General features: G+C 44.4%; 1 protein-coding gene across 2 annotated transcripts in view; it reads right to left on the bottom strand.

The window, feature by feature from the left end:
* slc9a7 (solute carrier family 9 member 7) overlaps positions 1 to 16,866 on the bottom strand; it is a 78,421-nt gene that overhangs the window by 2,598 nt on the left and 58,957 nt on the right. For both annotated transcript variants that reach the window (XM_063201529.1, XM_063201530.1), the window contains 2 exons: positions 12,841 to 12,923; positions 5,071 to 5,176 (listed from right to left, as the gene is read on the bottom strand). In XM_063201529.1, the coding sequence (XP_063057599.1) occupies positions 5,071 to 5,176; positions 12,841 to 12,923 (189 nt within the window). The remainder of the gene's footprint in view (positions 1 to 5,070; positions 5,177 to 12,840; positions 12,924 to 16,866) is intronic.

A 16,866-nucleotide genomic window follows, 5' to 3' on the forward strand; every position in this document is an offset into this window, starting at 1 on the left:
ACATACTACATTTTCAGAGAGGGCATTATTTCTGTGCATGAACACATGTATATTTTTTTGCTTAACAAGAAAATGAAAATATATAAAAAATAAAAACAATTATTTAAAAAATATTTTTTAAAATGCCAAACAGTGACGTCAACACAGCAAAACTGAGGGCCCCACATGTTTCAACAAGCTTATTTTTCTTTTTTGTGGCTTTTTAAAGAACATACTACATTTTCAGAGAGGGCATTATTTCTGTGCATGAACACATATATATTTTTTTGCTTAACAAGAAAATGAAAATATATATAAAAATAAAAACAATTATTTAAAAAATATTTTTAAAAATGCCAAACAGTGACGTCAACACAGCAAAACTGAGGGCCCCACATGTTTCAACAAGCTTATTTTTCTGTTTATTTTCAAGTAAAAATACCCAGTCATTCGAGTCCATTTTAATTTATACAAGCAATACAAGACAGATTATCTTGATCTGATAATAGGTCACTTGGTCAGCATAGCTGGTTATCTAGGTGAAACAGTGATACAAAAAGTAAAAGTAAAAGTGAAAAACCCTGCCACAGATTCCCTCCAACACAGGTTTGACCTCTCCAAGTAACTGGCTGTGACTCAATATCATATCAAGAAAATGTCTGTAAAATGCTTGTATTGGCAAGTGTTTAAAACTAGGTTTTAGGTCTCAAAATTCCAGTTCTACAATTCTAGTGAGTTATTGGAAGACTTTAATGTTCAATTAGGATTGTCATGACTGTCTGGGCATTTTTATTTGAAAATAGACAAAAATAAGCTTATTGAAATGTCTGGGGGCCATCAATTGTGCCATGTCGACGTCAGGTGGATAGACAGCTATCATTGCTGTTGCACAACAGCTAGAATGATATTTTTTGGTAAGTACGCAATTCTCCATGTGTTCATGCACAGTTTTGATGCCCTGCATGAAAATACATAATGAAAATCCACTAAAATAAAGAGAATGCATAAATGAGAAGGTGAGTCCATACTTTTGGCCTGTACTGTATATATATATATATGTATAAAAAAACTATTATATATATTTTTTTTAATAATTTAATCCTGATATGAAAAAAGCAGGCTATTAATATAGTAAGCTAGGCCTAATGCATTTTGATATGGAAAAACTGTATTAATTGAGCTCACTCTTCTATATTCAATGTTAAACCCAATCCACTCACAGGGCATCAGGCCAGAGCCATTCATGCATTTGACTGCTTCTCTGACATTTGTGACAGCTCTGTTTGCGATTTGTGATGAATCTGCTGATTCAAGACGGTTTTATTTAGTGATGTGCAGATGCGACGGCAGAAGAACAGAAATCCCTCAGCCTTATGCAGGGTGTCAAAAACGGAAAGCTTTGTAGCCTCCTAATATAGTGCAACATTCTTTAAATAAATGTATTTTGAGGTACACAATGATAACGGGTTTGCTTAGTCAGTGAACAGAATCGTTTTGAGTAACGTTTCAATCGCTTATTCAGTAACTGAACGTGAGGAGAGAAGACGCCAGGAAATTACACTTCACACCTGTTGGTAATTTCTCCTTTTCCATTCGTGTACTGTTGAGTGTATTGCCGTCTTGTCTTTCACGTTGCGTCTTCCACTATAAAAAACAGCGGTGCGTGGTCATTTAAGCGGCAGAACTGCGCTATAATCAAAAGACGCACGCTGTCTTCAGCATCTTGCACGGCCCACGCGGCCCTCCGGTGCGAGATTGAAACTTTTCCGCGGCCCTCAAGTTTCTGAGCGCGGCCCAGCTTTGGGCCGCGGCCCTATGGTTAAGAATCCCTGTACTAGAACCATCCCTGATGCCAAGGAGCAGAGGCTGTCAGTTCATCATATCACAGAGAGAGGAGTGGGATGCTTGGGTTGGGTGGGGTGGGGTGTTGTGGTAGGGCTGGTAGTGTGTGCAGTGTCGGGTGATGCTTGGCAAAGAGCCATTCAGACTCTCCCCGTCAGCCCCAGACCCAGCTTTGTGGAGCCATGCGCCCATCGGGACCAGGGGGGCACAATGGCTGGATTCATGCTTCACAGGCCACCAGCCAGCCCCACACACACACACACAGCCGCAGCCACAGCCCCACACACAGCCACAGCCACAGCCCCACACACAGCCACAGCCACAGCCACAGCCCCACAGCCCCACACACACACACACACACACACACACACACACACACACACACACACACACACACACACACACACACACACACACACACACACACACACACAGAGAGAGAGAGAGAGAGACCGAGAGACAGAGAGAGAGAAAGAGAGACAGAGAGAAAGAGAGAGAGAGAAGAGAGAGACCGAGAGACAGAGAGAGAGAAAGAGAGACAGAGACAGAGAGAAAGAGAGAGAGAGACAGAGAGAGAAGAGAGAGAAGAGAGCAGATCCCAGACAGCACAATAATAGACACTACCATCAAGATGCCCGTCCATACTTGGTAATGGTAGACAAGGGAATGGGAGGACGGGAGGGTGTCGAAAAACACGACGGGGTACGGGAAGCCAGAGGGATGGAGAGGAAAAAAGAAGAGAAGTCACAGAAAGGAATGTGTTGAAAATAGGGAGCACAAAGAAAACCTGATCAAAGAGGAAAGGAGGCGAAGTTAGAGGTGCGAAGAGAGGGAAGAGGCCACGTTCCCAACTGACTAACAACTCTCGACTTCCCCTTAGTGACAAAAATACTTTTTGGTAGCTAAAAATAAACTGTGTTGCTTCAGTTTTCCCGATTGAACTGCAGACGTAAAACCTTATTTCCTGTATATGACAGAGTTTGTCTTTTTCTGGCACATTGTGTGATTCCTCTGTTACTGCACTTTCTTCATCTTAACAATTGACCTACATGGAGTATTACCTATGGCATTACTATTGACATGACTGGTCTATTTGTCAGCAATAATGTTTGCAGCCCAGTCACTTAAACATCTAACGACTCAATAATGGCATCTTGTAATCAACGTATACGCCCAGAAATAATTAAGTAATGATCACTTCTGTTCCCTTTGGGTTTTTCCCTTTACACATTAATAGAGCATGGCCTCACTTGTTTCTTCAGAATGGCCTCTGAGTGCAATATATTCCCTTTATTATTTGATGACTTCAGAGATGCACCAACAAGACAGAAGAGCGTGGAAGATAACTTCAGAATGGTCTCTGACATTTTTCAAAAGGCTATCTTTACTTGGTTCCACTGTATACGTGGCTATGCCATAAAAAATGGAAACAATATCAATACGTGGATATATGTAAACGGGTCCTCAGTGCGTCACTGGTGGTGAGATGTGGGCAAACGTGAGAAGCGATAAGAGAAGCACATGAGAAGAAGGGAATGGCGAGGGAGGGAAGGTGGAGAGCAATAGTCGTTGTTCATCAAATGAAACTACAGTCTTTGTGCTTCTATGGTGTGGAGTGACCGCGCCATGCCAATGAGGCCAGTGGTCACCATCTATGCAGGGGCCAGGGGGTGTGGGATGGTAGGGCAAGGGAGCGAGGCAGAGTCTGTCTTGTGAGTCGTGTGGGCCATTGTCATCCAATGGGACAAAAGCCAATTGTGAAGCATTTTGAGTTCAGCCTTCAGACAGGGCAGGGTATAGGCATCTCTCTCTCCCTCTTTCTCTCTCTCTCTCATACACACACACACACACACACTCACTGACACACACACACACACACACACACACACACACACACACACACACAAATACAGTACCAGCTTTGAGATGCTGTGGGGTGCTTGCCAAAGTGAATCCGAGTGTGACTGGCCACTGAATGGAGGCGTTCTCTGTGACAAAGACATCGGAGCCGAGTGGCTTGCAGAGCGATGCTGTTTGGCACTGCAAGGTATCCATCAATGCCTCTTTTGTCACAAACACCAAACGTTTCTTCATCTGGCTGGGTGGTTTTTCCAACATGTTTGCAGAAGCCATGTTTGTGTTTTCTTTTTCCGTGATTGTGCGGTGAAAAAAAACCCCGCCTGACAAAATATTTAAAATGAGAATCACTCACTGTATAACAGTGGTTCCTCTCTCACACACAAATGAAGCCTTACAGACAACTTTCAACTTTTAGTCAACTTTGTTTAACTGTATTTGTTGCTGGGTAAAACAGCACATGAATAATGCTTTGTCCCTTTCCCACAGACATGAAGAAATTGTGTCGTTTAGGTTAACTTAGATCATCAGCAGACAATTTACTACAAAACTAATTGTGTCGTCCTCTGTCATTGCTCAAAAAGTGCAAAACTGGTATTGGGAAAGGTTTCATTTCTTGTTTTAGTGCTTTCCGTTGCTCATGACTGATCTTGGGCACTACAGCTCCAAGGAGGCACGCAGCGCTCTTTGAGGAAACTCGGCGTGGCGAAAGTGGTCTCTCAGATTCATTCAGTGCATGGTCAGTGACTTCTGGAATGTTCCATAGTGAACAATGTGAAATTTGACCTTTACACAGGAAATACTAAACCATTAAGGGGAGCAAGAAAGAGATCCCCCTGCAGACGCGTGCAGGCAACTGGGGCTTTCACCATGGAATTATGGGCCCACTGGGACCCTCTCACTCTCTCTCCCCCTTGCCTTTCCAAGCGTACATGCGCACGCGCACACACACACACACACACACACACACACACACACACACACACACACACACACACACACACACACACACACACACACACACACACACACACACACACACACACACACACACACACACACACACACACACACACACACACACACACACACACGAGCGCACACACACACACACATCACATTCTTTCCTCATAACCTATAAGTTCTACAATCTGTGTGTGTCTGTAAGTGAGGGGGGGGGGAGAAACTAGAAAAGTAAGTGTGTGTGTGTACTGCACAGTATACAGTATAAATGTAATACGGATATAATATAATAAGTGTAATAAATGAAGTGAAAAAGTGTGTGTGTGTGTGTGTGTGTGTGTGTGTGTGTGTGTGTGTGTGTGTGTGTGTGTGTGTGTGTGTGTGTGTGTGTGTGTGTGTGTGTGTGTGTGTGTGTGTGTCATGACTCACCTCGTAGGCCTGAGGGCTGGTGAGGCAGCGGGCAAGGGGCCCACAGCAGGGCGGCAGGGTGGTGGTGAGAGGGGGCCCACTGTGGGTCAGGATGGGCTTCAGGTAGCTGTGCTGCGGTCAAGAAAACTCACAGGTACATACTGTAGATACGGCTATATGCTATGTACAGTCCCTACTACGATAACAGAAATGAACAATAACTGTATATTAGTGTAATAGTTTAAAAGTATAGTAAAACATTATCAACAACTAGACTACCTCGTCATTATACAAAGTCATACTTTTCGACAGCAACTCAAGAGTGCAGCTAAGCCACTGTGCCAACACTTAACTCGCAGGACACAGGCAATGGCTACTGCATAATCAACCACTTTGTCATGCAGCTGATTACAAAACAATAGTTTGGCAGCGAGATGGTCCATTGTCTCGACGTGCACAATGGCATCTACTGTTTCTGACTGCAAAGCAATGATCTAAGCATTAGTAATCAAACGCTCTTTCACAGTAAGAATACAACAACACACATCACAAATTTACAAGCAAAGAGTAAACTTCTCCCACTTTATCATTGAGTGCGGAATACCATATAAAGCAGAAAAGTAGAAGTAATATAAAAAGATGTGCTATACTTTAGCACGTCTTACTTTATTACTTCTACTTTCACTTTTTACTGCAGCAGCTAAAGTTTCCTTCCTACACAGGTGTCTTCACTGAGTAACTGGTTCACAGGTAATGTTGACTACAGTACCAGATGATCCACTGATTCTGAGCAGGTTGGATCAAAAATGCGGCAGTTTGTTTCTCCCAGAAACCACACCTATCAACCTCAGTATCTACAGGGGCCTAACTGCTGTGACAACTATGTAATATCATGTACCGGTATTGTACTTACAATGCAAATTTATTTCTACTTTTCCTTTTGACGACTTTCACAGCAGGGCACACAGATGCTGTTAAATACTGAGGTTTTTGAAAAAAAAAGACAACAACATGGAACATTAACTGGCAGCCTTGGGAACTCTCCTGTGGGGAGGCCTATTCAAACTGACATCCTTGGGGAGGCCTGTATTCAACAAAACAACAGGAGGGCAGCCCACCACTAATGTAGTCATATCAGGTAGGAAACTACCAACCTCAAGGACACTGTCCTTTTTGACAATGGTGTGTGTATTTTTTTAATTACGTATACAAAAATTGATTTAGAGGTATCAAGATATTGCACGTAAATGTGATACACACCCTTCATGAAAAACGGAGTGTTGTAATATTACATAAGATTACATTGCACTTCGGTAACACTGCTATCCAGATCGACTAACTGTTATTTGGGGGCATAGACACTCCCCCTGGAGTAATGTGGGGCTAGATGCCTTGCAAAAGGGCATTTCAGCTATGGATGAGGATTCAGTATGGATAAGCTGTGAGTATTGATTGTTTACCACCCCCACCCCCACCCCCACTGCTCCTACTGGTATGGCCTTCCAATGCCACCCTTTCCCACTTATTAACAAAAAAACTGCTCGTATACTATATCTAGTATTAATTAATCAATGAATCAATGTCATCCATTCAAGAATACAGTTCTGCATATTTTTGTTAACCTCAGAAACCATGTGCATGTCTTATGGAACTACCAATGAAAATGAGCCATTATGCCCATTCTGGCATATTTACATGATACATTTTCATATACAAATGTTAACCCATATGCATGTTCAGTATTAAATTCCACATTTTCATATAACACTGTTAAAATAGCTTAATTCCTCTCAAGTGCCATAGTGGTGGTGGTAGCAGCCCGACCTGGATCCATCTGACACAGGCATCGGAGACTGAAGCCTTATGGCCGATCCCCTCAGGGTGCTGACATAAGCAGCAGAGGGCTATCGTTTATTACCCCCATTCAGCAAGTCGCAGTCGTGATTAAAGTGCACTGGTTCTATAAATAGACAGCCTACATAAGCAGCACAGCAGGCATAGTGAGTTCTAGAGCCTGTCCACCCCCTAAGGCCATCGGGGAGGGAGGGAGGGAAAGAGGCCCTGCTGGTACCCTGGGGACCCTCCTCCCCGAAATGATTCACTTTAAGGAGGCACACTTATCTTAACTACCTCTGAACTACATGTGTCATCAAAGCAGGACATCTATCCGCTCATCACCTAATTTCCTTGGAGATTAATAAAGTATGTGTAACTCTACTCTGCATCAGCATTCACTCGCCACATTTACAGGTCACATTAAAAAAAACGACATGATCTAACTTCACTTAGGCACCGAAATGTGGCAGGGGGCCGATATAATCAAAAAGCTTACTACATTCCGCTGACCTTGTCAATGTGTTTCTAAATGAATCTGCGGGCTTACTGCATACTTTTCTTAATGAACTCCCATGAGGTGAATGTTAGCTTGAACAAAGCCTTTGGTGACGCACTGTTGAGGATGTGAGTTAATGAACAGATTAAATATGAATGCTGTGTAGTACATAACCTTTACTTGTGATTGTACAGTGTATAGGAGTTCTCATTTCCCCATATACAGTATCTTAATCAACTAGAACAATGATGTGGGTTTGGATGTTGTTGGTCGCTTCACTTGTGCGTTGGACTACTCCAAACGACCTTATAACCTAACCAGGGGCTGAGGCACACACGCAGGATAGTGAGGGGATTTTAATAAATAGCCAGTAGGATTGCCTTTGCATTAGCATTAGCTCAGTGTTAAGACAGATATCCTCCCCCACCTCCTTCACTAATCACCCTGGCCTGATCATACCAATCATACTCATACACTGTTAACCTTGTTCATATCATACTCAAACACAGTAGCAAATCTGCGTGTCATTTATGCATGGGAGTGGAGAGGACTCGAGCTCTCCTTTCGTTCCTTCTCTTTCTTGCATTCCAAAATAAGCTTAATTAATATGCAGAGGACATCTCCCCCCCTGTCGCCTCGCCGTAGTGGTGTGGATCGGCACTGCCCTCACGATCCAATTCGATCACGATTCGGGAGGTAGTAGATCCGATTCGATTCGATTCTATTAGATCCAATCCGATTCGATTCAATTCTACAATGCATTGCAATGCATTACATTTCTACTGAACGCAAAGCAAATGTTCAGCCATGATGAGGAAATACAAGTAGTCAGATACTGAGCAACAATTTATTGGCTGTTTTCTGTATCAGTCTGTATCAGTCTTGCAATGTTTTGAAGTGTTTTTATTTAATTTAACATTCATTTGCTCCCGAAATATCCATGGAAGTAATTGAAACTTTAAAAAATTGCCGGATTGATTCTGGAACTTGCCGGATCTGGATCTGGATTGTCCATGCCCCGGATCGATTCGGATCGCCGAATCGATCATTGTTGACACCACTACCTCGCCGCCTCAAATACGGTAAATGTGTGTCAGAGACATCCGTGGACGGAGTATCGTTTTTTTTTGGCTCGGGGCGGCGGATTAATAATTAAAGTGGAGCACAAAGGTCAGATATATGGGGCTTTGGCATAGGATGTCAAACTGGGACACGACACTCACGACTCAAAACTTTCATGTCGGCCTCCGCGTTCCTCCTTCTGCTGCTTTGCGCCCGCTCTTTGTGGCTAATTTTTGAAAAAAATAAATAAATAGAGAGCAGAGCAGAGTGTTTGGAAGCCAATTTCCAGAGTTTTTCAAGTGAGCAGAGAAAGTAGGAGGGAAGACGAGAGGAATGAGTGGATGGATTAGGCAGTGCAGCAGACGACAGCTGAGGGTGTCGATGGGGGCCTCTGAAAGAGGATCATCATCACACTACACCAGATGCTTGGGGGGCGGCTGGATGATGAAAGAGACGTGTGTGTGTGTGTGTGTGTGTGTGTGTGTGTGTGTGTGTGTGTGTGTGTGTGTGTGTGTGTGTGTGTGTGTGTGTGTGTGTGTGTGTGTGTGTGTGTGTGTGTGTGTGTGTGTGTGTGTGTGTGTGTGTGTGTAGTAGGGAGGTGGGCATGAAGTGATGAGTCCGCATGTGTGAGGGGGGTGATGGGTTCGTGTCAAGGCATAGCCCTTGCATTGCCCAAAACCCCTCTTCTTACACCTACCCGCCTACTCTTCCTTACTTATACTGTGCCCAACCATCCTGTTCAAGGTGATTACTGAAATGGGTGAGGGGATGGGCATGGACGGATGAGTCCCTGGGTAAGGGTGAAGCCCTGATTTGGCGTTGTGCCCTCTCCCTACACCCGCCCTCTCATGATTGCTTGTGCTGCGCCCAACCATCCAGCCCAAGCTGATTAATGAAATGGGTGAGGGGGTGGACATGGACGGATGAGTCCTGGGTGAGGGTGAAGGGTCGTGCCAAACCATGGCACTACCTTTGGCTTTGTGCCCCCCCAACACGCCCAGTCGCCCTTCCACCAGTCACCCTTCCCAAGCTGATTAATGAAAGGGGATGGGGGGCGGAAGAGTTTGGAGCGAGGGTGAGTGGTCGTGCCAAACGGATTCTACTGGCATTGTGCCCCCCAATACCCCCACCCTACACCCGCCCACTCCTCTTCCTTATGGTGTCCAGCTATCCTCCCCAAGAACACTGTGGGCCAGAATACGGTCCAGAAGCACGTCTCATCACAGCAGTAGTCACAACATGGAGCGCTGTAAACACGCTTGATCAGGGCCGGATTAAGATGGCCTGGGGCCCCTAGGCTAAAGGTTGCTGTGGGCCCTCCGAAGGGCAAATTTCTCTTCAAATATATATACATAGACAGTGCATAATTACAAGCTAGGAATTAAGGATAACAAGTCTACCAACTGTACAGATGAGTTTTTCCATATTGGATTTTGTCACAATTCTGCATTTTTTCAATTTTGGCCAATAAGGGGCCCCATGGCAGGTGGGGGCCCCAAGGCTGCAGTCATATCTGGCCAATGCATTAATCCAGCCCTGCGCTTGATACTATAAATGACTGGAGATGCATTCTGCCAGCTTTTTGTTATTGTCCCACATTTTTTTTTCCACATTCTGAGAGGCAACACATGTTTCCTCGCGACAGCCAGTGATGTCTGACTGTTGTCACCGTTTAATCTTCAGCAGTGTCACTTTGCTAGACACTCTGACAGCCAAGAGCGATGACAAGATACCGCCAAGACAACCACTCCAAGCCGTGAGTAATGTTAACAGAAAAAAAACAGATAGTTCCTGTCTTGGGGTGGGGCGTTGGGGAGAGAGATACCGAGCTCTGCTGCAACCACAAAGTCACAGTTTCCCATCTTATGAGAAATGCAACATTTCAAACCCAACAACTACTAAAACATGCTGTGAGCCACATCTCTAGTACTGTGTACCATGATCTATACAGGCTTATGGATATGAATCATTAGAAGTGGTGTTTTATACCCAACAACTACAAACATTACTATTGGCCCAATACCTAGCACTGTTTCATGACCTATACAGTACAGCCTTAGTGGCCTACAACATATGAATCATTAGCTTATCGGTATGCATCATTTGAATAGAGTTTGGTCCCTTGCATTGCATGCAGGGCTTACATGCGTAGCTTATTTTCAGCATTGAGATTGTAGCAGCAATGCATAGTAGTGTGTACCCTATGACTCATCAGAAAATCACCAGGATTAACCAACACATACTTCTCTTTTGGAAGTCTGAAAGTCCTGTAAAGGGAAGAAAGAAGGAAAGAGTGAAAGAGTGAAAGAAAGAGTGAAAGAAAGAAAGAGTGAAAGAAAGAAAGAAAGAAAGAAAGAAAGAAAGAAAGAAAGAAAGAAAGAAAGAAAGAAAGAAAGAAAGAAAGAAAGAAAGAAAGAAAGAAAGAAAGAAAGAATAAAAAAATGCAATGCTACTTAAGAAACTGAATCCCATCAGCATTCATCTCTACTGGTCTATTCCAACATCTCTGCCAGGGTGTGTGTGTGTGTGTGTGTGTGTGTGTGTGTGTGTGTGTGCGTGCGTGCGTGCGTGCGTGCGTGCGTGCGTGCGTGCGTGCGTGCGTGCGTGCGTGCGTGCGTGCGTGCGTGCGTGCGTGCGCATTGGAGAAAAGCTACGAGAGAAAGTGCGAGTGCGTGTACTTGTCTTGTGCATGTATCTGTGCACGTGCCATTTGTGGCTTGTTTGGTGATGGCCTTTCAGTGAGGTATTTAGAGCTACTATTTCCCACTTGCTATGTTCTACTGTCACCAATGTCACAGACACAATGTCACAAGCACACAGTGACTGCAAGGGTGAGAATAACCTTGATTGCCCTGTGCAGCCCTGGCCTGTGATCGAATAAATGAAAGCCTGCAACAGGGGAACAGGGAGATCTCGAGGGGAATCAGCTGGTCACGTCCAGGAAGGTCATTGGGGAAGTAATAACCCTGTTTACACCAGCTTTGGTGGAATTGAAAAACAACAAGGCAGCAGTTCTGAGAAAATGGATTTCTATATTTAACCCTAGGAGAACTGTGAGTTTCAACAACATCTTGCTTTACGTCTGGGAAGAGCACATCCATAACTAAGACTGTGGTTGGTTTATTTCGGTCTTGAAGAAATGTATTTATTTTTGTCTTTATCTTGCCATCTTTTGTCTTTGCTTGTCTCACCATTTCAGCGGTTATAGATGATCATACTGCTGACATCACTGCAACCAACAGCACTGAGCACACACATCACAGCAACCAAGAGAGCTGTTCCATCAAATCATTTCAGCTTTTATGGTTTTGAGTTGTGACCTGACTATATAAAGGCTGAAGAGAAGTTAAATAAAAAACACTGCTCCCCATAAAGACTTGATAAGTGAATTCCCAAACAGCTCAAAATAATTCCCTGGACTGGGACACACACAGACTATGAAGTGTGGTGTCTGAAAAGGAGGACGACAAAGTTTGAGTTAAAGTTGTTAAAAGTTTCCAAACTGAAGAGTTTGCTTTCCTTTGTAGAAGTTTCTGTGCCGTTTATAGAGAAGGAAAGAGGGCTGCCTTGTGTTCTTCACCACACACTTGCTGATCAAAACCGCCCAGTCCTGGCTAATCAACCCCAGAATTATTCAACACCCCTCTCTCTCCACTATGCTCAAACACTGATGTCTGAAACAAATTCAAATCCCGTCCCGACCTAGGCTGAGGCCCTGACTGGCCCAAATGATTGCCATACTCTCTGTCTGTGTGTGTGTGTGTGTCTCACTCACTCACTCACTCACTCACTCACTCACTCACTCACTCACTCACTCACTCACTCACTCACTCACTCACTCACTCACACAAGACTGAGCACTCGTGTTTCCTTGACTTGTTATTTGCATGGATCTGGCACTGCGTAATTGGAGCTGCCAGAATTCACACACACACACACACACACACACACACACACACACACACACACACACACACACACACACACACACACACACACACACACACACACACACACACACACACACACACACACACACACACACACACACACACACACACACACACACACACACACACACACACACACACACACACACACACACACACACAGAAAGTGTGATGTTTAAGTGGTGTATGTGTGTAGTTATATTTACAGATCATGTCCATACTTATATGCGTGTGTATGTGTGTGTGCATTGTGCATGCGAGTAAATGTGTTTGTCTGACACCTCCGTCCCCTGAGGCGATAGGAGTCTCATCTGTGCTGCTCATATGAGAGCAACACATCTCGAGCTGTCATAAAGCAGCACAGGCACACACACACAGGCTGAGGTGCCTAGGAGTGAGTATTAGTGTAGGGGGCTTAGGGGTTAATGAGACAGCCGTAAAGGATACTTGTGATCAAAGGTGTACCAAAGACGGAACAGCCAGGCACTCTCCTGCTTGGTCTTACTCGTGCCCTCCCCCTGAGATCCCTCCTGGAAGAGAGAGGTAAAGAGAAGGAAGAGGAGAGAGAGAGAGAGAGAGAGAGAGAGAGAGAGAGAGAGAGAGAGAGAGAGAGAGAGAGAGAGAGAGAGAGAGAGAGAGAGAGAGAAAGGTGGGGTTGGGGAGGAAGAAGATATAATTGGATGTTATTTTCATATCATAAATCAATGTTATTATGCAATGCCGAAAAGTTTAAGTAAATTGATTTCTACCCTCAGGCGGAGAGAGAGAGAGAGAGAGAGAGAGAGAGAGAGAGAGAGAGAGAATAGAGAAGAGAGAAGAGAGAGAGAATGAGCGAGGGACAAAACCATAAAAACTATAGAAACTGAACATGTACATGTGATATGGAGGAGCAAATACAGATGCTTTTTCAAATGACAGAGAGAGAGAGACCAGGGTGTGAAAAATCACGTGAGAGAGGGGAGAGGGCAGGCCCGTTGCGTTAAGGTACGCAATGTAGGCAGTTGCCTAGGGCCCCCGATTAGGTGGGGCCCCCAAGGACGACAGGTTATGGACCCAACAGCAATGACGATTTCAAATAGCTTTATAATAAGGCAATGCCATCTTTATGAAGGGCTCTGCTGCGAGGGAAGCAACGGCGCCTCCCTAATACCCCCTGCACGAGGGGGCCCCCCTTCCAATAGGTTTGCATCAGCGACATCGACGTGAACATGTTAATTGCCAAAAGGTGCAACGACACATGTAGTCAAAGTACCCCCATCTCGAGGGGCCCCACTTCCAATTTGTTCAACCGTCAAATCCAGCGCAAATACAAACTGAAGATGAAGCTACATAATCTCTCTCACTGGATGTTGCGCAGACGCCAGTTTATTACATTTTTGGCTCAAGACAGTTGCTTTAAAGTTAATCTTGAAGGCGACATATTAGGCTACTCTCTGTAGGCTACTGCAACCAAACTGTCCCAGGCCAGTTGACATCGCACAGACAGCGAGATGTTTCATTTATAGCGTTATGTTTTCAAAAACATCTGTGAAGCATTAATCCATGTGCTGTAACAAGCACTGGGCAAACGTCGATTGTTCAATAACGCACCTTTTTTCGACACGGAACTGTTTTGGATGTGGACAAACGCAAGAAGAGACGAATGAACAATGTGCAATGCATATGACCAATATTTCGGATAACACGAGTCACACAAGTGCGCTGGGATAGCTAAATTGTAGCCCAATTTCTTGCTATTACTATGGATTACACATTGGAATTTGGGACCATGATTGTGGAAACGTGTGGATTACAGTGAGAGGTTGGGATACATTCTGGGATACATTCTGCGGTCAAGACAACTCAAGGTAAGGGCACCGGGGTATTGGTCCCCTATAATTGACACAGTTGTCAACCACGGAGTAACGGCGTTTGTTCAGTGATCCTGGAACACTGAACAACCGCCTACGTTACTCCGTGGTGATCCTTGGTCGCTACAGAGTAGCCTATTTGTGTTTGCTGCGGTATTACTAACAACACAAACATTTGGATTGTATTTTCAAGTGCGTGATGGATGCAATACGAAAAAAAAATCTCATCGGGGAGACCCCCCCTGGCTTGTTTACAGAATTCTTGCTACCATATCACATCCCCCCAAACCCCCCACTGTGCCTGCTCATATGTTTTTCAGCCTTGAGTTTCTGGACTAGGCCTATTGTTGTATGAGTCAATAGTTGGTTGGCACCCTTGGTTAGATTTTAAAAGTGGTTGGAAATATTAGACCTTTCTTTATTTGTGATTGGCAATGCAGATCATGATTTTCGTGGTAGGGTCAAAAAATCTGATTGGGCCATATAGGCATACTCTCATGTGAGATAGGCCAGGTTAAACTGAACATTCAAGTAGCCTACTTCATGAGCGGAGCCTACTGAATGGAATGGGCTATGTTTGCCCAGGTCTTTCTTCATAAAGTTTCATAAAATGAACTGTAGGGACTAGTTATCATAATAACTTGATTGCATTTCCTGTATGCTTGCTCTTTATGCATTCATTGCCCTTCATGCATGTGTTGCCCTGCCACAACACTGTCTATAAGGTGACTTCTTGTTTGTTCCATTTGATTTCTATGGTTTCTGTGACATTGTGTTGTAATGGTAGGCTATGTGACAAAAATTGTCTGGCCCATCCGAAACCCGAAACAGAAGTTCTGGCGCCGTGGCTACCCTGTCAGGTGCCCCCGCCCCCCGCTTGAAAAAAAACGCCCTAGGGCCCCCGACAACCCCTTTGCCTAGGGCCCCCAAAATCCTAGAAACGGGCCTGGGAGTGAAGAGAAAGAGCAAGCGAGAGAGTAATAGAGCGAGAGAAAGACTAAAGATCAGTCATGCACCATGAGGCCCACAGATTGACAGGTGGCTCTGAGTTGAATCTGGGTGCGGGATGCACGACTCCACTTTGCATGACACACGACATCAAAGCTGTATGAGCAGAAGAGGGAAACGAGCTCGCTCAAAAGCTGCATACCCCTTATGTGGAAGACGTGAGGGGGAGGCCTCCAAATGTCTCTGATGTAGAGTACAGCATGCTGTACTGCCACACAACCCGTATTCACTTCAACTCAATCACTGACCTAGATACTATATGGACAGCGGATGTTCGATTCAAAAGTGGGGCAACGGCCAGGGGCCAGGACATGAGACCATTTTTGGGCAGACCAAGGGAGTAGAGCGCTATTTTCCATTCATCTCTATGGGAGACTTGAAACAATGCATCACCTATAAAATTCTTGCAGAGTCCACTCAGTCTCGTTCGAACGGTAGTTTCGCATCGGTTTCAAACAATTCAAACTTAGTTTTTTCGGGCTGACCCTTTATTTTAGAGAGCTATTAAATTGTTTAAATGAACAATGAGCACTGTTATTTGGGTTAAGCAAGTTAGAATTGTTTTAGAATTGTTTTGATTGACAGTCAAACGCAACGAGCTGGGGCTCGTTGGCCTATCAGCGCTTGTTCTCAGTGTTGCTAGGGTACGCTTCCGGAAATTTGGGGTGAAAGCGTTCTCGCAGGTCAATCGTAGATGGTTCAAAACCATTGAACAGAGTTCTATAGAAGCCAGCTGTCCATATGCCTAGGTCAGTGATCTCGAGGCCTGCATTAGTTTGGCTATTTATGAGTACTTGCTCTGGCCTACACACATAGTCAATTCATTTCTACAAAGGCGATGCAATGGGCCATGTCTGGGTCATGTGCATTACACGTCTCCATATGCTACTAGTTGAAGCCACAATCGATGTACAGCTACAATCGAACACCACACATAGTAGCTGGCATACAGTCCGTGTTTATTCATGTTTACATTATAATCACCTCTAATTCCTCTAGCTGTAAATAACTGCATTTCCTCTGTAATTTGTTTGATTTAATCTGTACACACTGCGTGTAGTGTACATGTACTTCTGATCAGATGATGCTGCATTTCTGTTGTCTGTTGTCTAAGACATACAAGACAATCTAATCTAATCTAATCTAATCTTTTCATCTTTTTCATCTCACGGTCCTTGTGTTTTGTGGAAAACACATACTTTGACCTAATACAACTCCATCTGTACTAACTGCATGTGTGTGAACTGCCGATAGTGAAACTCCCACTTGTTTTCTGAGTCAACTCAAGGAGCCCTGTCTGTTTTTCGCTGCCTTGGTAATCTGACAGTAGACCACAACAGAACATGCACACACACACAACGCTAAGTGTCGGAGTTTCAAACGTGACATTAGTAGCTCCCTACGTCAACACCTCAAAACAAAGCTACACTTAAACGCACACGCGCACACTTTACCACATGCGTCACTGCTGGTGACCACGCTCTCCAAAAAAAGCCTATGAATCAATAACACTATTGTGACAGGCTAATTCTAAAGAGCATCGCCTGGTTTGACCCCACACACTAAAAGAGGAGGGCTTCTACTGCTGTTGGAGTAACGAATCGTCTGACACCAC

Source organism: Engraulis encrasicolus, chromosome 6, assembly GCF_034702125.1.
Source record: "Engraulis encrasicolus isolate BLACKSEA-1 chromosome 6, IST_EnEncr_1.0, whole genome shotgun sequence".
Classification (NCBI taxonomy): Eukaryota; Metazoa; Chordata; class Actinopteri; order Clupeiformes; family Engraulidae; genus Engraulis; species Engraulis encrasicolus.